Source organism: Haliotis cracherodii, unplaced genomic scaffold (genome assembly GCF_022045235.1).
Source record: "Haliotis cracherodii isolate W230 unplaced genomic scaffold, xgHalCrac1.p SCAF_8, whole genome shotgun sequence".
Taxonomy (NCBI): Eukaryota; Metazoa; Mollusca; class Gastropoda; order Lepetellida; family Haliotidae; genus Haliotis; species Haliotis cracherodii.
Genome location: NW_027266341.1, coordinates 47038060 through 47065264, shown reverse-complemented (window position 1 = coordinate 47065264; position 27205 = coordinate 47038060). Strand labels below are relative to the sequence as shown.

General features: G+C 40.6%; 1 protein-coding gene across 1 annotated transcript; it reads left to right on the top strand.

Moving 5' to 3' along the window:
* Nucleotides 1–27199, top strand: LOC139450594 (uncharacterized). Its single transcript, XM_071232361.1, has 16 exons — nucleotides 1–273; nucleotides 5072–5142; nucleotides 5763–5949; nucleotides 6785–6859; nucleotides 7891–7982; nucleotides 10318–10391; nucleotides 11690–11751; nucleotides 12575–12658; nucleotides 15185–15249; nucleotides 16720–16797; nucleotides 17760–17820; nucleotides 20899–21043; nucleotides 22190–22713; nucleotides 24519–24569; nucleotides 25093–25182; nucleotides 26750–27199. The coding sequence occupies exons 1-16, from the start codon at nucleotides 1–3 to the stop codon at nucleotides 26870–26872; spliced, it is 2055 nt and encodes a 684-aa protein (XP_071088462.1). The 3' UTR covers nucleotides 26873–27199.
* Nucleotides 27200–27205: the final 6 nt, after the last annotated feature.

Here is a 27205-nt window from a genome sequence, read left to right as displayed (position 1 = left end):
ATGGACAAGAAGAAAGTGTTGTTCCGGAAGGACTCCAGTATGTCTATGGTGTCCAATGCTGATGAATACATCGACCGTTTCAATCAGATGACCACACGCTTCAGGTTCAAGTCCTTGGTCACAGACGCCCTTACCTTGACCAGACAAAACAAGTCAGCCGCCATCGACATGCAGCGCCAGGCCGAGGAAAACAGACGGAAGCGGAAGGCACGGTTTCGACTCGCCTTCCGGAAGATGCCGAGACTCTGTTCACTGATGGATGAAGTTACAACGGTAATTCTCAGTCATCAGCCGTGTTGTGATATTGTATTGTACTGTTTAGTGAACATACGTAGTTTGTTGGATTACCACGTCGAATTCAAATAACTCATTTTAAAATAGCTTGTAAGATAAGGAGAACATGTAACTCAAGGCATGTATCTCATCGCTTATTAAAACGTGTTCCGCTGTATCGTTACTGTAAGACAAAGACACGTGAAAGTACACAGCTGGACTAGACACATGGACCGACGTCATGATTACCCCTTTGCTCAGTCCTCAAAGCGTGTCCATTTCCCTCATGGGTACATTATTAGAAGCTAGTCCTTTGTATCCAGTAGCGTGGTGCTGCCGGACTGAAGCTAACACCATGAATGATGAAAATTAACGGAACGAACTCAAAAGAGAGTGAGTGAGTGAGTGAGTGAGTGAGTATGGTTTTACGTCGCTTTTAGCAATATTCCAGCAATTATATCAAGGCGGGGGGGGGGGGGGGGGGGGGGGGGGGGGGGGCACCAGAAATGAGCTTTACACATTGTACCCATGTCGGGAATCGAACCTGGGTCTCCGGCGTCGAACGCTTTAACAAATAGGCCACCCGAGACCGCCCCCGAACTCAGAAGTATACAACATATTAGCTGACATGTCTCACACAGTTGCTGGTCCGTTCATTGTACCTGCTTTAGCCAGTATTGCTGACCGCCGGTTCGTTTGATTGCTTTCATTTAAACGTATACCAGTTGGATCTTTGCCTCTGACATTTCATGTAGGTAAACCTACAATATAAATTTGTGCGAGTGCGGTTTAACGCATCTTGTTAACACTACATTTGGTTCTGTCAAGTCAGGTTAATAAGCCTTAACTTCAGCAGTGTATAGACATTTACGAGTACACGTGTGGTAGTGATAGTTCGAAGATCACTACAATAATACAGATCGATGGCATGGACATGTGTTCCCAAACTTATTCGCGCTTATGATTATTCTTGGTTTGTCGACACCATTTATGACGACCAGCATCACTTTGGTCTTTCTCGCATTGCTATAATTGAAATACTGTTCACAGCTGACTCACTCACTGACTTACCCATACATATCATATACTCACCTATATGTCTAACCATTGCCCTCACTGGGTGACTACTGACTGTGTATTTTCCTTATCAATATTCCCAGAAGATATTCCGGGTCAGAATCGACACCAAGACTATGTTTGCTGTACGAGACGCCTAAATGAACAGGGTTGTCCGATTTGCTGACATGGCTGATTGCATTACGTCGGACAAGGGCTGGGACTTGCTTATTTTATCAATGCCTGGTTGGACTGGTCGTGATAACACACAGGCTTTCGTCATATTGCTAGAACAATTATGACTGTCTGATAAAACAGCAAACAAACTTGGACCCACATACGCTCACCTTTCCGAGAATATTAGGCATCATCACTATTTGATATTGATTCATTAACGCAAGCTCGCAATTGGACAATCGATGAATATGCAAAGTGATTTGTCGCTTTTATCTATATACCAGTTTAAACCGATTGAACGCGGTGAAGCATGATGGGAAAACCAAAACGTTCAAAATAATCGCACACTTATTGAATCTAGGTTTTAAAGTACATAATTCAACTCGGCATTCATTCAGCTGTAGCCATGCACTGACGCCTCAATATGACATGTTGATGCTATCTACGGACCAATGGCACTATACCTATTGGTTTAAGCCTAAAAGACAATGCGTAGAGACGTGCTCCTCCGTACAAAAGGAGGTCTGCTGGCTCGTCGCGTGAAGTAGTGTAATCTCACACCAGCCTTTTAAACATAATTGATCTATTGTAGGTGCTAGACGCCTAGTCACTTATAATCTCGAATATCGATTACATACAATATATGTGTAATCAACTGGCATACCCACGTGGCGGGTATCGGATCCATGGCATATGAATGTATTTGAGTACGTGAGTTCATGAGTCGCCACAAGGAGGCGATACTATAATACATTTGTTCACTTATACAAATATAACATTGTTAGTTTTAAGTTAGAAGCGAACAGTTGATTATCTGTAGTTACGATAGCGCTGCTGATGTAAAGTTGCCATCAGTATAGCAAAAATTCAATGCTGATAAAAAGCACTGTGGATACCAAATGGCAATGTACTTAAAAGAATATACTTACATATACTTATTTCAAAATGAGCCAGGTTAAAAAAGTTATGGTTAAATCATAAATCATATACATGTCACAACGTGTGGTATATGCAGACATTGAGTGATATGCATTACATGTAAATAAAAGCGATCAAATAATGTCCACATTTATAAGAAATGTCTGCTCTAACAACTGCCAATCCGACTATATCTTGCTATGTAAGTGTGTATTCATGAATAACTATCAAAATGTGATGGTATCAGGTTTCATTGAAAAGGTTGAGTGAGTGAGGGAGTGAGTGAGGGAGTGAGTGAGTATGGTTTTACGCCGCTTTTAGCAATATTCCAGCAATATCACGGCGGGGGACACCAGAAATGGGCTTCACACATTGTACCCATGTCGGGAATCGAACCCGGGTCTTCGGCGTGACGAGCGAACGCTTTAACCACTAGGCTACCCGACCGCCCCTTGAAAAGGTTGAGCGTATCCTGCACCACCGGTTGATCAAGGGCACCTGAACATGTAGCACAAGTCAGACATTCGTCAAATTTGGAATTGTCCTTTAAGTGTCTGGCATAAATCCTTTCGAAATCTTACTTAGTTTATATAACCCTGATCAAACCATTTTTAAGAAAGAGTCGTATGACGAGGTTAGTCTTCTTAGAAAGAGCATGCTCGATTGTACCCAAAGTTTGGAGATGCGGGGATATTTATCGACACAATGGAAAAGCTGACTGTTGAAAAGTTGAGGTCATCAAATGTTGTCATTGATCCTTGTGAATAGTATTTAACGCGAATGTTTAGACTTTATGACGTGAGGACAATATGCTTTATGGTAGCCAGCAGTGTATGATAATCATACCTTTCTCTGTGACCACACGTGCAAATATGTCATAAGGGAAGCCATAAATCACATAAAACACCAATAATAAACCTTTACCTTTCGTTCTCAGTAGTAACAGTCTCCACTACGGTCCATTGCTGCAATAAACATCCATCACTTTAAACAAACAAGCGTGTAAAATAGCACCCCATAGAAACCAATAAGCGAGCAATCGTTACTGTTCTCGATGGTACAGCACACACGAATGAAAAAACGATAGAGGGAACAATTGTGCCATTCGTACAATGCCCCTCGCAGTAACACGAGCTGTGGGTTTGCAATTATCGAAGTATTTTCAGACACATTTAGTTGCGTTATTGATAACACTGTGCGTGATCATGCGACGGTTAGGAGATCACGACAGGGCATTGTTTCAATACAACATGGCGGGCTTGTGAATCAGTGATTGGAAACGGATTTTATTTATACAAACATGGACGATGAGGTTCAAGAGGAACAGGATAGTGACACGTTTTTGACGGAACCTTGTGAGGATGTAAGCACATAAATATTCATCAGTAAATATTTGTTTTGTCATATCATGTATGTTATTATATCTGTCGTGCTATTGACACACTTGTCATCCTGTGCTGCACAAAGTAAACATCAGCTTGCCTGACCATCTGTGATGACTATCTGCAGTATGTGACGCCATGTTTAGTTTGTTACGCAGATTTTACTTCAAATATTGACGTGAATCTCAGGTGTACGCTGATAATACCTAACACGACAGGATGATTGCATTCATTCCATTATCTATCTGTACGTATTGGGGAAATCCATGGCCTCATGGTTATGAATACATGTTTGATCTATTGAAACATATTTTTGTGCTGAAAGAAGATTTTTCATGTCCTTTGACTGGCTGATGGAAAAATATTCCAACGGAAAATAGAACCTGTAAATTATGTAATTCTCCATCTATTGCTGAGGAATTTCACTACTTATTCAGATGTATTTTTTTTTTAAAGAGAGAGGCAAAAATTTATTTCATCATATTATAATGAATGGCCAAATATTATATAATTTGTAAAACTCTTATCAACAACAAACACACAGGATCTAAAGAATTTATCGCGATTTATTGTAAAAATGGCCATTAGTATTTAAAATACTAGGCTTATCTAGGCTTATGGTAAATGGCAAGTACGTGGATCGTCTGGTCAGGCTAAGTGAGTTGGTTAATTGTGAATAGTTGACCTAGATGCAAAGATACGTTGTTCATGATACCAATCACTGGTTTGATTGGCTCAGAATCAATCATTTACTGTACCCCGTCAATCAAAGAAAACAGACAAGGCATGTATTCTATGACGGAAAAATGTTTTTCACTCAATAAGGATTTTCAAAATGACAAATGAATAAAGTGTTACCACGATAAGTACAATATTTTATTAAAATGTATAGTACACAGAATAAAATATAATAAGCGCCAAAGAACAACGATACTCGAAACTCCACCAAAACATTTTCCATTGGGCAGGGGCAAAGTAGCAGTGAACATATGAAGAAACTCATAATTTCACTTCGTCACTTTGTATGTAGAATTTCATATTGTCACTATTAATGTTTCATCAAGAACAACACGTTATGCTTTATATGCATCACAACTCATTTGAATAACGATAAGAGGTTGGAGTTATAATGATAGAAACTTCCGTATCAAAAGTTAGTAAGTGTATATATACAGTATGTACCGTACCATGTCAATATCAATGACGGATTGTCAATATATATCATATAAGTTTAATACAACGTGTAATCTGGTGTTTATCGTCAGCCGTTTCAACGTTTCCGTCGGTGTGCCATTGCTGTGATGCGACTCATCCAAGTATGCAGAGCTTGTAAAGAGTAAGTAAAAAAGTCCTTTCCACAATGTAACATGTAATCACTGCACTTCTATATTTTGTGTCAAACATATATGCGTGTCTGACGTAATTCCAATGCATACCAATGACCTCTGTTGGCGCTCTGATTTGTTCATGAGTGTGTTCATGTGCCCACATGTCAGCCTGTATATGGAGAACTAAAAGAAAAATAACGCTCACCGAAATATGGGTTTCATTAAAAGGGGAAAAGTTTGGGTCATTCGGCAGTCCTGACTAAAAGTCTCATATCATCTTAGCTCTTCGTTAACGAAATTAATGTATGAGTCTAAAGTTAAAATTAACGTCGCATTGTGTCGCATAGTGTCACTGATGTAGCGATGAGAACAGGTCATGAAGATATGAACATGTTTAATGTATAAATCCTACATTGAAAGGCACATTACAGATATAATTTCTCGGTTTCACATAGAGCACACATTCTCAACAAAACCCCACAGTGACTTATATATAGTATTTACTTCTAGTATAACTTTCTGTAAAGTTTCAAATGAAATAATTAAATTACATTTGTCGTGTGAACAATTTTGCTATTATTAAACGTACTTTAAGTAATAAACTGTGTAAGCCACAATTCTGTTTCAGCATTTTGGCCGAAAAAGTCAAGAAAGAATCCTGGTTCACCCTGATAGACAACCTGGTCGCCACAACAGAGATTCAGCAGAAAAAGAGGGGGCCACGCCCATTCGTCACATTTGTGCCAAACGAAAAAAGAGAACTAGAGCAACTGACCTTTGACATTGGGGAGTATAGGAGGGATCGAATGGCTGAGGTAATATATAACATACTCTGAGAGAAAGAAAGAGAGAGAGAGAGAGGGGGGGCTGGTGGAAGAGGCGGGGTGGGGGTGGGGGGGAGGGGGGTGAGTGAGCGAGGATATTTCATGTGACGAGTAAAATAAGTTTCGCTCATCGAGTGATGGGGGAAAGGAGATAGTATCCATTCCTCCCACTCTCTCTCTCTCTCTCTCTCTCTCTCTCTCTCTTACACAGACGGACAGACAGGCAGAGTGAGAAAAAGGGAGGAATATATACATAAAGAAGAGACAGACAGAAAGAGAGAGAGAATGCTCTCATACAAAATAGGTCATGTGCCAATAACTATCGCCAGTTTCCACCTGGCGTGCAAACACAATCGATGCTAGTGTTACGAGATAAAGACTGTTTTCTCTCGTTGCTAGTTACACGTTTGTTAATTAAACATTTATATGGTTTATCCGCCACGCTTACAGAAGAAATGCTGTCCTAGAACCAATTAAGACGTAAACTCGATATTGTAACTCCAAACCCCAAAAACACCCGATTTAACTAATAGGTAAGTTTATGCAGGGATATAACACTGGTTAACGAGGCGCATTAGTGATAGAATTATTCAATGTTTCATTGGACGTCACTGTTACATGTATCTGCTACATACTAAATTATTTATTTGTTCCTTCCCCAAAATAACCTTATGTAATATTCTTAAGTGAAATGCAAAATTAGTGTGTGATAGACATGTCATGTTTATCATTTATAGCATAACAACGATCGAGAAGTTCGTAGGTTTATAAAATCCAGTATGGACATTTTCTACGGGTATGTAATAGAACAATGATTGTATTTCAGAGTTACATGACAGACGGCGTCCGGCTCAGTCTTCAACAGGCGCCTGGGACAAGATCACCAGACCAGATCGCCGGGGTGAGGACATATGGCAAGAGTTTCAGGGCTTATTTGTCCTACAAATAATACAAATTGATTATCATATACGTTGTTTTATCTGGTTTACATATATATGATACTCGGGTCACGGATTGCATAGTCGTCAAAGGCGCAACAAATTAATGCGCCGCGTTGTGAATGAAGGAACAACCTACAATATGCTGATCGTGGGCACGAATGTTTTTTATGCAAATTGTGTGAATGGCAGGTGCTACCGGTAGGGCAGAATATGCTAACCTTTTTTTAACCCACCTGATGTCATCATTGATTTTCAGTGGTCCATTCATATAAGTGTCACAGCTAGTTTGCTGTTTACGCCAAATGGAATCTGTTTCGGAGGATAATCTAGACTGGTTATGCTCTTGCATTAACAATTTATATTAGAATTCGAGATTAATCATTAAGGTTTGTCAAAGCCACCATTACCACCACTCTTCATGGGTTTCACCAAAACGGGAACACGCTGAGATATAACTGAACTACTTTGCAAAGTTCAGTTCCACCGAGCCACTAACTCATAAGGTACTGAATGAATGATCAGGGAATGGTGTCGCGGGCTTCTAGAATAAAATGGTCCAGGAGATACTGAACATTTTTACTTGAAGTTTTTCCACAGTTTCGCTGAAGATGCTGGACGTTCTGAAACTTTTCCTTGTGAATTGTATGTGTTGAAGCAATTATAACCTCACACACCCCACCTCATACCACCCGTCACATCAAATGATGGCCCCTTCAGTGCAATTGAAGCAAATTGTGGATTCAAAGCTAAAATGTTCATTTAAACCTCACAAAAAGGTGTTTAATTATCGGACAATTGACCAGTACCAGGTTCTCATTGATTCCTGAACCATTGCCTGCTTTCAACAGAGTACTAATCGATGGAGATACGATGTCTAGTATCAACAGACAAGCCTTCGTGTTGCCCCACGTAACCCGCTGTGTCCACCATTGAGCTGGCTGGTACAGTGTACATCGCACCAACAGGTTAACCTCTTCTTTGATTCCGCCAGGTTATACGAGCAATGAAAGGGATATCGAGAGACTTCAACAACTACCCCCTGTATGTACAGAAACAACTCGCTCAAGCCGCCTTTTATGACAAGTAAGTGTGATACTGATATGCACAATTACATTGATCCATTCTATAATTATTACATCTGTGTCATGTTACATCAATGGTGGATGTAACAGTGGCATGTCCAGGTTATATTGTTTGTATCGCCGTGTACGACACACTGAAGGCATATCGTGTCCTGTCACTATGGGGGACAAATGCCAGAACATCAGGTTGTCTTCACAGAAATTTCATTGTCGTGTTGACATTTAACGTTTTCCACTTCATTTTCTGCCTCAAACATCTAGCGTTCTGTGATCTATAGAATAACATATTCAGATGTACGGAATTGTGTCCTTCGTAAAGGTTATTCCAATCTTAAAGCCGTCATATAGCTGGAATATTGCTGAGTGCGGCGTTAAACAACAAACCAATCCAATCTTAAATGGTGTGACGCAAATATATGTGTGTCCAACATCACAAGGTAATCAACTTTCATGAAAGTAACGGTGTCCAAGGACTAAGAGACTAAAGTACAAAAGTAAAAGGAAATACTGTGCATCATGCATTAATGACATCCCATCCAGATAATATTAAGGTCACTATGAGTAAGATGTCATACATATTTTTTAATGTGCGAGACTGAATGGACGAGTGGCGAAAAGCCCAGGGTCGGACTTCCCACTTTGGTACAATATGTGATGAACATATCTTGTACATCATCATCGTATTTGTCCATGAATAATTGAACCTACTCATCACATGACTGTCAATTGTTGGTGCCCCACCGCGACGTATTGCGGAAATATATTGTGTCCACGTGTCAATTGGCTTGTAGATTTGTGAATTCATGAGGTAGCAGTTCAACAATTCGGTGTTGGATACAAATCTATCGTTTTAAAGGAAGCAATCAACCCGTACCCTAAGGCTGTTAAATTTAAAGTTACACGTGACCTTAACACATCAAAGATAGAGCCTGTTACAGCTTCCAGTCAGAAATTATGTGGAAAAGAAGCCAGTGAACCTAAAGTGAGGACAAAAATAAAATCCCCATTTTGGAAAAAAGCAGCGCATTACGCTTTACGCTTTGAACTCCCACAATCGACTGAGTACGTATACATAGTGCTTAACACAGAACCAACAATTCCACAGCTTTTAAAGGAGGTATTTTCTCTGCAACCTGGCAGTCTGCACGAAATCCAATTGCAAGACTGTCTGCAAAACGGTTGTTTGCAGCTTTGTTTGCCTGCTAAGTTATTTTTTTTATTCGATTGTTAATCATATCATATAGTAAAACAGAGATAGTGTTATTTGAACACCATTCAACAATTACAGACCGGAGCTCACTCCCCGTTATTTATTCACTCGTCGATTATCTGTTAACATAACAGTTAACAAAATGTTTGAAAATGCATAATGTTGCAGTTGGTTCCATCGAGACATACATATATATTTCTTCAGTTCATTTTTAAAACTAATGAGTGCATGTTAAAGATTTCGAAAATTTTCTTCAACATTTTCTTCTCAGCCATCTGTATTCATTAGTTCAAAGAAATTAGGCATCAGATAATGTTTAAGGAATCACGTATATAAATCAATAAAATAATCTCGAGCGTAGATAAACAAGAGCCATTGGTTGCACATTGGTCTTAGTAGAAGTGGTGTTTATAGGCAAGCAGCTTGAACAGTTTCGACCGTTTGCATACAGCTAATTAACCTAACGGGATCTGCGATATTCCGTTCACAAGTACATTAAGGTCAACAATATCCATGCCTCTCAATTTCAAGAACACTTCTTACTTATAACGCTTTGAATTTGTCTTCAATATCCAAATGTTAAATCTAGATGGAGTGATGCATAAAACAACGTTCATATCCAGAATCACGTATGAGTGAACGATGAATAAACAACGAGACGAAAGGGGCTTTCAGCATTCATTCACGATGAGCGGGGAATCAGTAGTTCTGCATATCGTTATATATGTATTAACTGGGGTTTCTTTCTGAGAAAATAAGAGAAATTAACGTCATTTTTGCAATGGAATGAGGACATAACGTGAAATATCAATCTTACAAACAAACTTCAGTGAAATATAACCAGTTTCCTGATAACGTAATGCTATTAATTTGTGAAGCCTATGTACCAAACAGTTGAGTTTTAGGTAGCTTATGCCATAGTTTACTCGTTGCCATTTTTAAATATTCAATCAAAGTAAACGAATGGAGTGTCAACTCTACAGAGAACCCGAAGTCAACCAATTGTTCAGATGACGTAACGTTGACAATACTTCTTTTCACCATTTGGCAATGTGACGTCATGACGCTCCGGCTGGAGACAGTAGTACCATGGGTGTCATTTCCTACGATTTCTTTTCCATTTCAGTTTCGCCTACAATCGAGTTATAATAAAGAAAGGATTAACAGCTGACGGATACTACTTTGTCTTGTCAGGAGTATGTGAGTAGTCCATACGTGTATGCATAGCTAGAGGTCTTCCATATTCCGGTTTTAAGTTTGACATTTAATGTCAAACATGTTTTCTTCATACGTGATAAGCATACAGCAGAATTGTGAGGTGAAATGGATTTTAACGTATTTCTATATGACTTTCTTGGGGATCGAACCCCTGACCTTTCACAGGCAAACTATTAAAAATGGAGATTCATTGCAGTCAGCACTCCTTCTTTTAGCTGGAGTTGTCTCGCTTGTTAATGTGTAAATGAAATGTTCCTCTGCATGGACATGGACATGTATGTTACTTTGCACTACTCGAGATATGAAGTAGTTCGACCAGACCTGAAATCTAAGATTTCAGGATGTAATGTCTTCGAGTTTCTCCTACGCGGATATATAGTAAATATCCACATTTTTTGTAAGGCTGAATATTTTGCACAGTGCCTTAAAATCATGCGTAGAAATATGATATTTTAGAAGCGCTTCATACCATGAACACAGATAAGTCCTCATGTGGTGTACATGTATACCCTGTTATGGTTTAATTCGGGAAGCAAGCCGTCTTCTGTTATCATAAACATGTTAACAGATGTATGTTTTAAACACTTTGGTCGGAAATTGTTTCATGAGTAATTTTTTGTGTTTTAAAATGTAGGGTCTGGGGGATGAGAAAACAATCAAATGTGGCAGGAAATTGTAATGTGTAAAAGCGTTAACATGGGGACAAAGCGGCATACTGTGAGGACTACGGGTGACGCTATGAATAGTATTTAGTCAAACTATTACAGGTCATAATTCGTGATCATGTACAACTTGTGTATGAAGATGACACTTGTGTTAGTCCTTCGACATTAAGGGGATAAAACAAGGACCGATGGTCTTGGAGTCAGTATAGTGTGTCTGAGCGTTGTGTCCATGTTAAACTGGGCATGGTACTTCAATGGGCAAGCACTCAAACGACATAAGCCAGGACTGGTACAAGCACCCCCACACACGCGTTGATGCACGTCGCTATTTCAGTGGTGCAATCATCTTGAACGCCATGTTAAATCCCATGTCACCTCACCTCACAAATTATATACAATGCTTTTGCCCTCGATCTAGGGAGGTTTGTTGCGGTTATCTATGCGTGTATAATCAAGTGTATGTATTTTCTCAGGTGGAAGATTGCGATTATGTTGACACCCCCAACCCCAAACTTAAGGCATTAACATGGCCTGTTGAACTGTTCCCTAAGCCCTTGGTTTATCAACTATCGCTATGTCATGAGGATGTGTGCGGAATCTCCTGTTTACTTTCAGTGATAGAAAAAGTAGAAGGCAGAAAGCAGCCGGTGGAGATCAAATCGGGACAGAAGTTCGGTGTAAGTACCAAGTGTCATTCTCAAAGGGGACTACATTAGTGTCTTAGAATGTTTGAACTGGGGCACCCAACATAACGTTGTATACTGACATAATACATCGAGCATGATTTATTTTAGTTTAATTGCTGGTTAACGCCGTACTCAGCAATATTCAGCTAAATGACGGCGGTCTGTAAATACTCGAGTCTGGATCAGACAATTCAGTGGTTGACATCATGAGGATCGATCTACGCAATTGGGATACGGTGACATGCATCAAACCAAGTCAGCGAGCCTGACCAACCTATCCCGTTTGTCGCCTCTTACGACAAGCATTGTCGCCTTTTACGGCAAGTATGGGTTACTGAAGACCTAGTCTACCCCGGATCTTTACGGGTCTACATCGAGTGTGAATCGTGATAGAACAGATAGAAGTATTTACCTTCGATTCGTGGTCCTAAATATATTCTACGTTCGTTGTAAAAGCAATCTTATATATAAGGAAAAGGGGGTGTTCATGGATTTGGATTTGTTGGTCTCATCGTGCCCTAATTCTGAGAACCGTTCATTTATTGGTTTATTTAGTTTAAACTCGATTATTTACAGGCTGCCTCGATCAACATGCACATAATATATCTGGAATATTGCTGAGTTAAATAAAACTCATTCTTTCATTTATTCAAGTCCTACACTTCGGATTACCTAGTGGCTGTGCGCACATAACACAAAATCAATCTGTTTACTCCACAGTTCTATTCGTATTCTAATAACGCTGAACATTAATGTATATGATAATCCACTATGTGTTTATATACCTAATTAATGTGTTATGGTGACAACACAGGAGAACGACTTGATATGCGGGTGTAAAAGGCGACACACGGTGCTGACGAGGACGAAGACGGAGTTGTTGTACATCCACAGGATTGTAAGTAGTCGCACGTATATACGTCTGTCTGCAACGTGGTAGAGAATAACAAAACGAACATAAACATCGTCAAAACAGTTTGAATTATCATCATCTATTTAATATAACTCTTCGCAATCCTTAAAATTTGATATAATATTTTTTAAAGATAATCTCACTCCCTGTGGTGTGATAAGGATGGGGCTGCACGCTAGTACATCAGGATTATCGTGAGGTCGGACTAAGTGGAGATTGTATGGTCAGACTCGGTGAACTGACTGATTATTATCGTACACTGACGTCGTAGAGTGCTTATCATGCTATTGGCCCCTGGTTGGCATGTCCCTGTCTCGATGCACTACATACTGCTGTGCATATCTTGAAAATACATGAGTAACGTGAAAAACAACAAGTTGAAACAAACAAATCAACAAAGAAAATGCTCACTTTCCATAAGTTATATTTTGTCGGAATGAAATATCCATTTGTATTTTTCACAAGATGTCATAAATGGGATTTATACTGGTCAACGGTCCCCTAGTATTTATATATATATACTCATTAATATTCACCAACTGCGTAAGAAATATGTTTGAAGTGAACAACCATGCTCGTTGGATGGACAATCACTTTTGTCTGATCACGAACTCCGTATGGTACTTACAACGTAGGAACGATAATCATAGCGGATCTGGTATTCAAACAGTCATCAGATCATGGTATAGATAAGGGAGGTAACCGAAACACTAACCGGACCCACTTAAGGGATGAACCATTTTATATTAAATCTGATGAAAAAAAGATATTGTTCTCGAAAAGGCTGGAAGAAAATAACCTGTCACAGCCAAAATACACAGTAGATTAAAGGGTATGTCCCTTTAACAAGTATATTCATTATGCAATAACATCGCGCCATGTTTGAAGTAAACACACACTGCGATAACGCGAAACCGATCTACGTGAAAAGCACGAGATAGAATGTCAAGAATCTGACAATCAATTTTGAGACAATCAACGTCGGTATTGTATCACTAGAAATACCCTCAATCGCTGCCATCACTGAGCTGATCCCTCGCCTCTGTTGACGATCACGGATGGATTGGCACAGAATCAATATGTGTAAATCTCACATCAACAAGTGCCGCGCTTCACACAGGGTCACGTGAAAGAGCTACAGTTTGGAGTGACTCGTTTGTGTGCTAATATTGGTTTCATACAATTTTCTACTTAATATTTATTGCATCTCGTTCAATGGAATTGAGATAGTGAGTGAGTGAGTGAGTGAGTGGGGTTTAACGCCCCTTTAAACATTAATCCAGTTATATCACGGCGTGGCAGCTTAATGTGGGAGGAAAGCCCGAAGTGATGCAGGTCTCAGATGTTTAACCTCTTCGGTGAAACCCACGAGCGCGGGTATGGTGCTAACAAACCTAAAAACATAATCGGGGCGAACCGGGACTCGAACCCACAATCATAGGTTGTTGGTGTACCCAAGGGACGCAACTCTGCACAGCGAATCGCGGCGGCTCAGACGACTGGGCCACCCGTGCCCCCTGGATGCAGTTGAAGGATGTATACATGAAACAATGCGTTCCCTTGAATTGGTTACCGCATCTTAAAAGTGGCAACATTTATATTAATTATGTTCGCAATTTGAACGTTTTAATATGAACATGGATGTGGATGATGTTGTTCATACGTGTAAGAGATACTATTTATTATCCATTGTATGGATAAGGAAATATGTAATAGAATTCTAAGTAACGGCTGAAACACAAATAGTGATGTAAATGCATGAGTTGAATATTTTTTGTGCGGTGATACAATCACCTAAGTCATCATTTTTTTCAATCAGTGCTCCTTGTGACATGTATTTCTCTAATATAACACAATAGGTGATACACATTATTTACAACGAAACAGTGTCGACGCATATTCACGAAGAAATGTACACCGTGTTATGGTCTTACGAAGCCTCATTTATATGCCAGACAATCATTTGATTGACATGTTGTCGTTGTTCATTGACTTACCGCTATGATCCACATGGGACCTTTGTTGACCGGGTAATGATCCGTGCTTGTGTGATTGATAGCGCTCCGTGAATAAAGCTACATTTCATGTATATTGCATGTACATTTCACAAGGCGGGGACTGACGACAGTGCGACACCGCGGCGCGGGGAATGCATTGCGCGGTTTATCTCGCTGATATTTCATAATTTGATACACGTACATAAAGGTAAATATTTTGTTCAATTTGTGAATGTAATCTTATCTGATCAAAGTTCTACGTAACAACGACGGAATTATGTCTTTATTGAATGTGTTATATTTGAAAGCGTATTTCACATGCTGTATATTTCATTCGGACTGTATGACACGACGGATGCATGGTCAGGCGAATGTGTTGTCCATTTCAGTGTTGACACATCAGTCAGGCTCGTGTTTGCAGTCGTGTGAGTTTAATTATGCATGTGTACTGGAACATGATAGCCCGCAATATATTGATTTAACCCTGAATAGCGTGGTGACATTTTGTTTCCAGGACTACAAGAAGATATTCGACATGTCAGAGGACTCTAACAGCCCGAAGAACCTCGAAATATGCAAGTAAGTAACTTGTTTGAGAAGCGTGTCAACACACATACTTTGTCTTATGTTGATCTACATTGGTCACGTCATTTGACTGTATTTCATGTGTAAGAGGCATCAATATCACGTGCTGTCTGCCCCACGCGATGTCTCTGTGGCAGCTTCTCTGTACAACACACGTATACAGGGTAAAAGTGCATTGTTAAAGATTGTTCATTGATCAGTAACCTCAGTATAGGTGTGGTGAAGTGGAATTGGGTTTAACGTCGCGGTGAAGAGTGTTGCACATTGCATTGAAAACCGCAAAAGCACGTGTGTGTTGTCACTTGTCCAGGTCTAGTCTAAAGCCGGTCTTGCCGGTCAGTTTATCATGAACATCGATACTGACACCGAGCCAACCAGTCCTTGTTTTAGCCTCATATTGACGAGTGCCAGACAGGGTAAAATGTACCGTCTTTTAACGTTACTTGGGATGGCCAGGGGATCGAACACTCTCCAGGCGACCGCAGTGTATATTACAGTAACAAAACGATTATAATTTTACAAATCATTACTACCTTCTATTGACGAATATAAGATAGCTAAGCGATAAATTGCAAAATACGACGTTTAAAAAAGTGATAACATTTATTATTTCACGATAAAACATTGTTTTATCATGACGTGATTTCGGGAGATTCGAATATGCGTTCGTAATTTGATAACGTCGTAAATTGGACGACGTTATTTTTGAGAGGTAGGACGAAGTGTCTGGTTAGTTGTTCCCAATAGATGTAGCTGGGCAACGCAGATGAACGCAGTGGCCGGACGATCGTACCCACAGGTGGGAGAGATATGACAATCGATATCCGGTGAAAATCAACGTGCAACTTATGAGAATACCAAACTTAACCCCCTGTACTGACTGATGCCGATTTATAGTGCTAGCCCACTGAGATACCCGACCCAGACACAGTATACTAACTCCAAACCCCTTAATGCCGATCGCCAGACAGACGTATCATCTTTTAGCGCGGCCGGGGATCGAACCCGGAACCTTCGGAGCGGACGCACGGAATGCGGACGCTCACCACTTGTTTACGGAGGCCCTCGGAATGGGCCCCGAACACCGTATGCTTGTATTGAAGGAACATCGGTCAGTCTATGTGGTTGACTGATTGTGTGTAATCGTTTCTCGTGCTGTCAACCTTTGATTTGCCTGGTCCAAACACAATCATGTATGACAAAACTTGAATATTGCTGATTGCAAATTTGATTCATTTGAGATTAGAATCTAGGATCAGAAGATCATTGCACGATTAGGAACTCAACTTACACAACAGTGTGCAATCAGTGGTACGGAGGACATGCTCGGAAATTATGTGGCGACGTTGTCAAAAATACAAGTTTTGGACTTCTAACGCGGGTTCATCATCGCTTCATAGTTAACTTTTCGAAAGCGATTTATTTCTTATTTCAGATTACTAAGTATGCTTCCTTTGTTTGCAGGCAGCATATTGTGTTTCAACATTTCCCCATGGCTCGGCTGGCGGAGAACCCAGGAATGTGGAGCGCTCTCAGATACAAGTGAGTTCTATCAGTTCCTCATGCTGCACTGCTGTGGTTTGGGGAAGTATGGAAGTTTAATGCTATTATTTGTCCACAGTGCGTTTCTCCAACACCCAGTTCATGGGGCCAATATGCGGTGGAATATATGTAATGCCGCGTTTCTATATAACACGAAACACGTTAGACGCATGTAACCCTACCCATGTCTGTTCAAATTTTACGACCCCGCCAAAAACGCTATTTCATATCATTTAGGGCGTTTGCAGTTCAGTAAGGGCTGGGGCTAAGGGAAAATATGGTTCAGGGACTGTGAGTGAGTGAGTTGGGTTTAACGCTGCTTTTAACAGTATTCCAGGTATATCACGGTGTGTCAGCTTAATGCGGGAGGAAAGCCCGAAGTGATGCAGGCCTCAGACGTTTACCACTTCGGTGAAACCCACGAGCACGAGTATGGTGCTGACAAACCTAGAAACATAATTGGGCGTGCCCAAGGGACGCAACTCTGCACAGCGAATCGCGGCGCCTTAGACGATTGGGCCACCCGTGCCCCCTCCAGGGACTGTGAGACAGATTAACCTGAACATTTGAAACACGTTTATCTCGGTTCTCACTTCACGATCCCCTTCGACAGTAGCGACATTTTCGCCAACGTTATTCAACTTAGCGTCTGCCGCGACACAATCGACCACGAGGGAGTGATGGCGTTAGTCGCCTGTGACTACCCATTTCCTATGTATTCACATCAATCTTTGGGAGCTTGACTCTAAACACAGTAGAGGCACGCAAGGGGGTGTTCTGCGACCAGGGCTATTATAGAAAACTCATCATGTTGTAAATCCTTCCACAATAGAGGTGGTATTGATCATAGGACATTAATCAAGTACTACAGCGCTGGTGTCAATACTATAGCAATACATAGAGGGTGTCTATTACCTTGATTAACATGCCATTGATCTCTAATCAAACCTTGGTGTTGACAGATACGGGAGGTTAATTGCACGCGACAGCAACGACGTCGATTGGATCTACGTCATCAAATCGGTAAGATATTTCAGTATTTTGTTCTGATTCATCACACTAAATGTGTTAACTGTTACACAGTTACAAACTATATCCAGTTTGAATTCCTGTTGTTGGATGTAGATTCTATATTATGCTCTCATGTGCCTGTGACCGGCATTATCTGTGTTGTCACCAAACGTATTGCAAATGCAGGATCACCCAAGCACTCTTTGCTACATTTTGATTCTAATCTAATAATAATAATAATAATAATAATGATGATAATAATAATAACAAAACAATAATAATGAAAACAAGGCATTCCACAGTTTTCGTAGATGATCACGATCCAAGGATGTGGGGCATAATCTCAATGTCAGTGTTGATTTTGCTGATGGTTCTGTACTGCTGGACGGTATGAAAATGAGTGCCAACCAAGAGAAATGTCATATCACATCGGCCCAGAGATGCCGGAGGTTGCTATCTGAACGACCACTGCATCGAGTTTTTGTGCAGTGTGTTGAGACGTACGGCAGCCATGCGGAGTCCTTCGCTTGGATGAAGTCGTCTGGCCTGAAAATTGAAACAGAAGGCTTTCTGTTTGTTGCTCAGGACCAGTCACTTCCCAGCCGAAACCGTCAATGTGCACCAAAATGTATAATATGAAATGTAGATTAGGTAATGAATTTAATTAGACTGTCCAACACATTGTCAGTGGATGCACAGTTTTGGCACAAACACAGTATCTTAAGAGACATGATGGAGTGGCTTGATCATTTTATTAGTGTCTCTTAAAATCTTGTGGTTTTGACACAGAGGTCCATTCATGCACGACCCGGAATATGTAGAGGGCGTCATGGAAAATGATCAATACAACATTCTTTGGAATAAGCCTCAGCCCTAACCAGGCCAACAAACCTGATCTTGTCCTTTTTTATAAATCCAATTAAATCATTTATATTATTGAATTTTCTGGCCCTTTTGACACTAATGTGATTGACAAGATTGAGGAAAAACATGGCAAATATGCAGACCTCGCTTTCGAAATGTCACACTTGCATCCCAAGTACCAAGTTGTCCGACTCCCCATTGTTCTCCTTGCCTTAGGTTTGGTACCTCCCAATCTGTTGACTGACACTGGGAGAGTACCCTGGTTTGCTGCCCTTCTGACAATCTGGCTGTCTGGGCTGCATGTAGGGGGGGGGGGGGGGGGGGGGGGGGCAATGGCCCTGAGCTGATAATGACACTAACCAGCCTGACTGTGCCAGGATCACCCAAACCCTCTTTGCTGCATTTTTTATTTTAATCTGTAAATAATGTCGGTGTAGTAGCAGTCGTAGTAATAAGTCAAAGTAGTAGTGGTGGTGGTAGTAGTTGTTGTCGTAACAATAGTAAAAATCAATCTTGTAGTACTAGTACTAGTAGTAGTAGTAGTTGTAGTAGTAGTAGTAGCAGTAGCAGTAGTAGTAGTAGCAAAAGTCAGCGTGATAGTAGTGGTGGTTGTAGAAGTCAATATGGTAGTGATGGTAGGAGTAGTGATAGTAGAAGTAGAATTATCAGGACTTGTTGTAGTCATAGTAGTGGTGATAATGGTAGAAGTAGTAGGCTGTTTATGTGCTCCTCAGCCATGGCTTATGCTGCTAAACAGAGAGGTAATATACACGTTGTTACAAGGTAGCAGTGTTGGGAAAATGGGTATACTGTCATAACTTAGTTAATGTATCAGTTATTAGATGAAATGTAAATACCTTTATCGGTTCCCAATATTTTGACTAATGATTCGAAAACACGCGTTTCGTATAGCCCTGCCGATAGGGATTACAGGAAGGATATTAATCTGATCCGGGTTTCACTGAATGTTATTGTGAAGAGATCTGGATCGGACCCTGCAGAGGGACAAGCTAGTGTAGCATTCTGTCATGTAGCACGAAACGGAAAGCCATGATTAAACACATAGCATACATTTCTGCGTTAATAGTTACAATGCACATGTAAAATTTCATGTCCGAAAACAATTGTTCACTGTTATCATGTAATTTCGTGATCGCTGACATGACCCCGTAGTGCGGGATAAGAGCAAATGGTTTAACATCTCACAACAATAACATGATGTGTATCAAACATGCTTGCATCATTCATGACCCTAGGTCACCTTGATATCTAGACCGATGATGGGGGATGTCTCAAAGACATGTAAATACATTAAAATGGTTTATAACATGAAATATGATTAAACTACCTCAGCATATCAACACTTGATTTACTAGAACCGTTGATTAAAACAATCCCCGAAGTTGAAAATTAGTACATTACGCAGTCGTCGAGGACAATGTCTTTTTCAACGTACTATTTAGAAGTAAATAAAAAACAAGAGGTACCCGCTTCTCAAAACTGTCTTAGCTTTTAATTTTTCTTTAGTATTGGGATGGCCCCCTTTGGTTCCACATCTGCAGATTTCAAACGTTTATCAAGGGGAGATAATTCGTTATAAAGTCCTTCGAGATATGCTGGTTGCATGCAATGTTGTCTTTGTGAAACAACGAAGAGATACCAAGGGTGTTACTCTTTTACACACACGCCTCAGGAATAATATCACGGGCATTCTTCGTCAACATATGGATTCCTCACCTATAACACTCCTGTTGGTATGACCTGAGGTGTAGGGCGACCTTGGGTCATGCATGCATCATGTATGTTTGACACACATTATGTCATTGTTGTGAGAAGTTAAATCGTCTGTTCTCACCCCCAATACAGTGTCATGTCAATGGTCACAAAATTACATGATAACAAAATATGTTTTTCGGACGGGAAATTTTACAAAACTGGTAAGTTTGGTTTGTTCAATGATTATTATTCGATAAAAGTCATTTTCGTCGGCTGATTGTGTGTTTAAAGGAAAATGATTGTGAAAAAACGGGGGCCAAAATTATGGTTGACGAGCTATAGTTCCGTAGTTGGACTGTGAGATCGTAACGTAAATTGTGAAGTAGTGTGTTGGAAGGGAGTTAAACAGCTTCAGCGCTTTTAGCAAAACGAGCTTAAAAAACGTTTAAACTCACAATACGTGCGTGTTTTGAGTCCTTGATCCTGATTCCTCCGTTCTGTACGTTGCAGGGAGAGGCCAGAATACTGAAGTATCTCGAGCCAGACAACATCGACCTCAAGGCCAGAAGGAGGAAGGTGGCATCGGCTCTGGCAGCACAGTCGTCATTCCATAAGAAGAAGCAGATACTCAACTTCATAGAAGATCGCGACTACAGTGAGGCTTGTTCAAACTCTTTCGATGGAGAACGAGTGATAATGTATTGACCAATGTTAGTTAGTTTATGTTACCCGAGCACGAAGAGGAAGAAAGACACATCAAACCATGTTAACCGAGGGACCGATTTACGTCGAAGTTTCTTTCTGCACGCTTAAATATCTTTCTTTTGTCACATTCATCGAAAACTAACAAACGACAGTAAATAAAATTATAGTTCTTCCCCGTAAATCTATTTCATTTGGAAAATATCGTAAATATTCGGAGAATGGCTTACCTAACTATATCCAGATTTATATTTCGGTTGGTATGTTTCAAATGCAATGCCTACTATGGCAATTCGAGCTGAAACATAAGAACTGTACCTTACATATTGCGGGAACATGAAAATAATAGAATCGATCTCAGCCAATCAGAATCACATTTAAGGTAAGATTATTGTCACTACGCTCGTAATCATTGCACACGGGAAGACAATTTATACCTACATCTCTTCCGAATGTTAAGGAGTCATGTTGCTCTGATCGTTGTTCCTTTCCCACACTCGTCCAGGTCATGGTGGCTCTGTGATCGTGCTCCTTGGTTTTACATTTTGTTTGTCTGTTTGTTTGTTGTTGAACGCTGCATACAGCAATGTTCTAGCGGTTCCACTCCGTCGGGGTACGATGACACACAATCAGCCAAGTCTCCGAGCCCGACTACTGGGCCCTTTTAATCCCTTTGTACATATCCCTAAAGGGGCAAGAATGGTAGTGAAGTGGTAGACGCCGACGATATGAATCACAATGGGCTTTAATCCTACATTTAGTTGAAATGTTTTAATTGCCAAACCAAACAAAGAAAACAATTGATTTCCTGGCGTACGATCCATGTCTGTTTATGTTTGTGTCTTAACTTGAGTTTTCTTTCTTGATTGATATACGTCCCTGAAGTCCTATATCTCCCATCCAGAGAAAATGTTCCAAATTATCAAGAACGTAAACAGGTTTAATATTTATCATTACATTCTACTGTCTGGCGATTTCTGACGACAATATATCGCCTATATCTTATAAGAGGAGAGTGACCTGGAGATTGTGTGGACTACGGTCGGTACCAAATCCAATAAATCATTATATCATAGGATATGTTTCGTTTCTCTTTCAGTTAAGTCATCCTACAGACCCTCCTCCTACCACCCTGGACGCCGGGACGGGGCGATGTCCGCACCCCCTACAGGACGACGCTCCTGTGTAGGGACCCACCGCGATTTTCTTAGTCTACCAGCCACGCCCCCTTGTAGAGACCCAATTGAAAAGACCCTAGTGAACAATTACACACAGTCTGTTCTCAATCAGCCAGAAAACAAACTACCTCAAATTGTTGTCTGTGGAGGCAACGACAGTGACGAGGGAGACAGTAAAGGTCAAGCTCGTTTAGAACATGGAGTCGAGGTTATTGACCTCAGTGACAAGGTCAGACAAGGACGAGTTCCGAAGGGCAATGGAACAGCGAAAGGACAAGATTCCAGGAGACAGTCCAGGGTTTCCCTTGGTTTGGGACGTCAGATGAGCACATGTCGCTCGCAGGGAAGTGGTCGGTGTTCTTCAAAGGGCGGCCAGATAACGATCGGAAAGACAACTCTTCCTGCCTTCGTCCAAGTGGAGACTTTGCATCCAGGACAAGTGTTTGTATGTGTGACATGTTAAAGTCTATGAAATACGTATCACACCATACGTTATCAGTATGTATTCCTAGAAACCAACCGTTTGATAAGCGCTGTGTGTGTGTTCGTGCAGACCTGCGTGTGCGTTGGTGTGGGTGTGGGTGTGGGTGTGTGTGTGGGTGTATGTGTGAGGGAGTCTTTTGGAAACTGAATTCGATAATAAACTGAAAAAAAACTTTGCATTAGATTAAAAAAAATACAAATAAATGCACATGGTGTTTTGTTAACCAAATATACTGAACCGCAAAAGAAACGTCACCCCAAGTAGCATTGCATGAAAAGTGGGCAATTTTTGTCCAAGTCAGATTGTGCGATAGCATCTTCAAGATCGATTTATTACTGCTGCGGAAACTGCTCGACAGACCATGGGGACACACCAGCGACACATTAGTGCGGACACCGTGCGTGGACGATGAACGAGCAGACACCTCCCCTGTCACAGGCCACACTAAGGACCCATTCTGACACCACGTCATAGACGGGACCGTCTTCAGTGGGCAACACAGCACCAGCATTGGCACCACCAGCAGTGGAGAAGAGTCCTCTTCCCAGACGAGAGCCGTCACTGTATCTCAACAGCAAATGACAATGAGAGAATCTGGCGACGCCGTGGGAACGTTATTCGGATGCTTGTGTTGTTGAGAGAGAGTTTGAGAGACTCTGGCGACGCCGTGGGGAACGTTATTCGGATGCTTGTGTTGTTGAGAGAGAGGGTTGTCCGAGCATCATGGTGTGGGATGGAATTGGTCTTGCGCAGAGGGTCGGCCCTGTGGTCTTCCAGAACATCGGTTCAGGGAGAGGCAATGGTGTCACAGCAGCTCGGTACAATGATCAAATCTTGAGACCACACGCCATACGTTATATGGCACGTCGCCGAGACCACGAGTTTCAGCATAATAACGCCCGTGCCCACACTGCGAGAGCAACAAGAAACGTCCTCCAGCAGACTGGCATTAGAACCATGCAGTGGCCTGCCCACAGTCCCGATTTAAATCTCATTGAGCACCTGAGAAACGAGATTCAAAGACGACAGAATGCCGTCCGACCAAGGCCGACAACTGCAGCTGAACTGCGTCAGGCGTTCCTCAGAGTGTGGGCTCAAGTGCCTATGGCCTTCATCAACCTCCCATGCATTCCATGTATCGACGTTGCACGGCAGTCATGTGCACAAGACGGACACACGAGATACTGACTTGTGATGCCAGTTTCTCAGAAACTAGTGTTGTGTTTCACTTTAAGAACATTTGACACTTTCATTTCAAACTTGATGATCAGTTTTGCCAAATTTCATCTTTTTAATATGACTCAAAGTATGTTTACAGTGTTTGGACAAATAGGGCTTCTCATATATCTATCTATGGTTACGTTTCTTTTGAGGTTCAGTATATATCCTTCACGATGTTTCACTTATATGCGCAACGTAAATGTGTTGCCTGTAAATCGTGTTTGGATCATAGGCCTAAACTGCAATATACATCTTGTATCGTCTTGCTTCTTTATTTATATTTTGGGCTCATACCTTCGGAGACAAAGAAGGTTGTCTTGGCTTTTTATCTGAAAATAATAAAACCGCCCCCTCCGCTCTCCCGAATATGATCGCTGGTACTTCAGTATATTGATAACATCATATTATGATACTTTGGGTTTATGACATTATGCTATTTCACAATGCTGATACTATTGTATTTCCGACCATGTACCATGGCACACAAAGTATGCCACATTCTCACCAATATGTGATGTGATGATTGCATTTGTCCATTATTCCAGGGTTTACGTGCATGCTTGGATGCAGAAGAGAGAGGACCTGCAGTCAGTCTAGTGAGTTCAATACATTACAGATGCTCTTATGAACACGTCGCGTCAATAAAGTTTTCAAATCATGCATCTTAAACTGCACGATTAATACGACAATAACTAAATATCATATACGTAACATATACAATGAGGTAATATATAATTCCATATATCAATGAAGTGAGTAAATAATAGATTAATTTTATGTTTAAAAATAGTTTTACCCTTTTGAAAGTCATTCAGTTTTTATATGAATTACTAGTATTTCTGCTTAATAGAGAGGCGAGCCTCAGATGATGCAGGCGTATACACGTACACGTGTAGCACTTAAGCACGAACACATCTACACAGTGTGTGATGCTGATTACCATGAAGCATAATCGAGGAGAATCTTGGATTCGAACCTTCGACCATCGGATACTGGAAAGTCTGAAGAGCGAGGAGCCTTGCCTTGCTTAGCCACCTACTCCCCTACCGTCAAGTAAATCCTCCTTAACGAAGTTGATTAATGAATTTAGTTGTTTTAGTTTATTATCTGTCATTTTAGGTAAGCGGGGAGTGTGAAATTCTACAGATTAATAAGAAGTTCTTCATGAAGCACTGCGATGATGCAATCTACGGGCTGATACGACTAAAGGTATTCATATTCAATATTATTAATATTTAAATGAGCAAATGATGAGAAAATATCAGATCTTAAGTGGGATCAATTTTAATAACTTCAGAGATAATATATCTTATGTTTACGATAAGATACATTTTCTAATAAATCGGGAACCTATTCGTACAGATGTAAACCAAAGCATTTCGTACATAGCTATGACACCTAGCGCAGCTCATTTGTATTCGAGACTGAAAAAGATGGGTGTTTCTCAATGACGTCACGAGGATTTTCCAGTCGCAGACTAAAATAATAATTGAAACTAGAAAAGCAAGAAGTACTCATGATGGGTTGATGGTTTTCATCAGGTCACATGGTTTAACATGCATCTATTTAACATGTTCTGCACAATCCTACGTGTATCCAATATGTAGACGTTTTGTCATCATAAAATATGCCATCACCACCTTAACATAACAGAAAGAAATGTGTTTTAGTTGTTATATGGGAAATCCCGTGCATTAATCATACAACCGACCAACTACATATTCTGTACATGGAACATTGAACTCCTAAATTAGCTCCCTTGTGAACGAAAGTCACTTTCGATTTTTGCGAGGGAGCTAATTCAGGAGTTTGTCACTTTCAAATTAGAAATTTTGAAAGTGACTAATTTGACTTTCCTTTACAAGGGAGCACATTTAGAAGTTGTCAAGTTACATGTACAGACTATCTAAGTGTTTGGTTGTATATACAAAGGTCACCACTCATAACTAGAGTATGAACTAAGATTAGCTACCACTGAGCTATCTAAAAGGTCTAGGTCATTGATAAAGGCTGCAGACACCTTCCGTTTTCATAATTCGCAAGTTATAAAAACAATATGTTGTTTCAAACTTCTTTCAGCATTTTTTTTTAGGCTGTCGAGTCGATAGCTATAGATCACGTATATTCAGGGACAACAGTGATCTAAGTTGGTACGGGCCAACTGTAAGTTGTGATTTTAGCCTACAATGATCTTGGCAGTCGGCCAACTGTAAGTGTGACAAGTACTTGGACTTTCGGATGTGCGGGGAGATGAACGATCAGCTGTGTGTCGGAAAGTTACAAAAGTGATGAAATATAGCTTGGCGATACATTAAAAAACTCGCGAATAGCTCCATATCGTTCAGTTTGTCGAGATGACCAGTTTCATTTCGGAATATTCTTGGTTTTCTGATCAATATATCATCATCATCATCATCATCATCATCATTAAATATATGTTTCTATGCATGGCAATATATGCCGCCATCTTGGCTGCAGAGGAAACGTATATGCTAACGACACGTATGGAGCTATCTTATGATATATTACATTTTTACGATACCTGTGGTATTCGATAGTTTCGAAAATAGGCTATGACAGTGTACGATTTCCTTTTGATAGATTTACGGTAATCTTCAATCGACATTAAAAATACTTAATATAACGTTTTTCGCATTGGAAAATATTGTTTTTAACAAATTTGTTTCCTGCACTAACGAATCAACTTTAATCATTTGTTTAAAAGAAAAGAAAAAAAGAGGATGGTTCAATGAACTGACTGCGTTTAATTTTATAGGCCAAACCTTTCCCGTCCGAGGAGGAGCTGGTGGACCGTCTGGATGCCAACCTCCAATGGGAAGAGTACAAACACAGAACTCTGGATGAGTTCATCAAGCAGTGCCGGCGGCTGGACAGATAAACCAAGATGCGGTTGCAATGGAAACGGGATGAGGTGGAGCTTCCATGAAGGACACACTGTGACAAATGATGAAACATACTCTGTGCAGTGTGCTCTTTCCAGGATTACTCTTGTGTTGTGAGATTCCCTTTTCAAGCACAAGGCAGATGTTTGACTATTGTGTTCATATAACCACGTTCAGAGTGTTGAGATTAAATCTCAAACATATTAAGACAAATGCAAACTTAGAATTATGAACAATGTGTTTATGGTGTACATGTGTATGTGTGTCCCTCGTCAACTCTTTCAACAATGCAAATGTTGTAACGTCTCCATGCATTGAAACAATGTCAG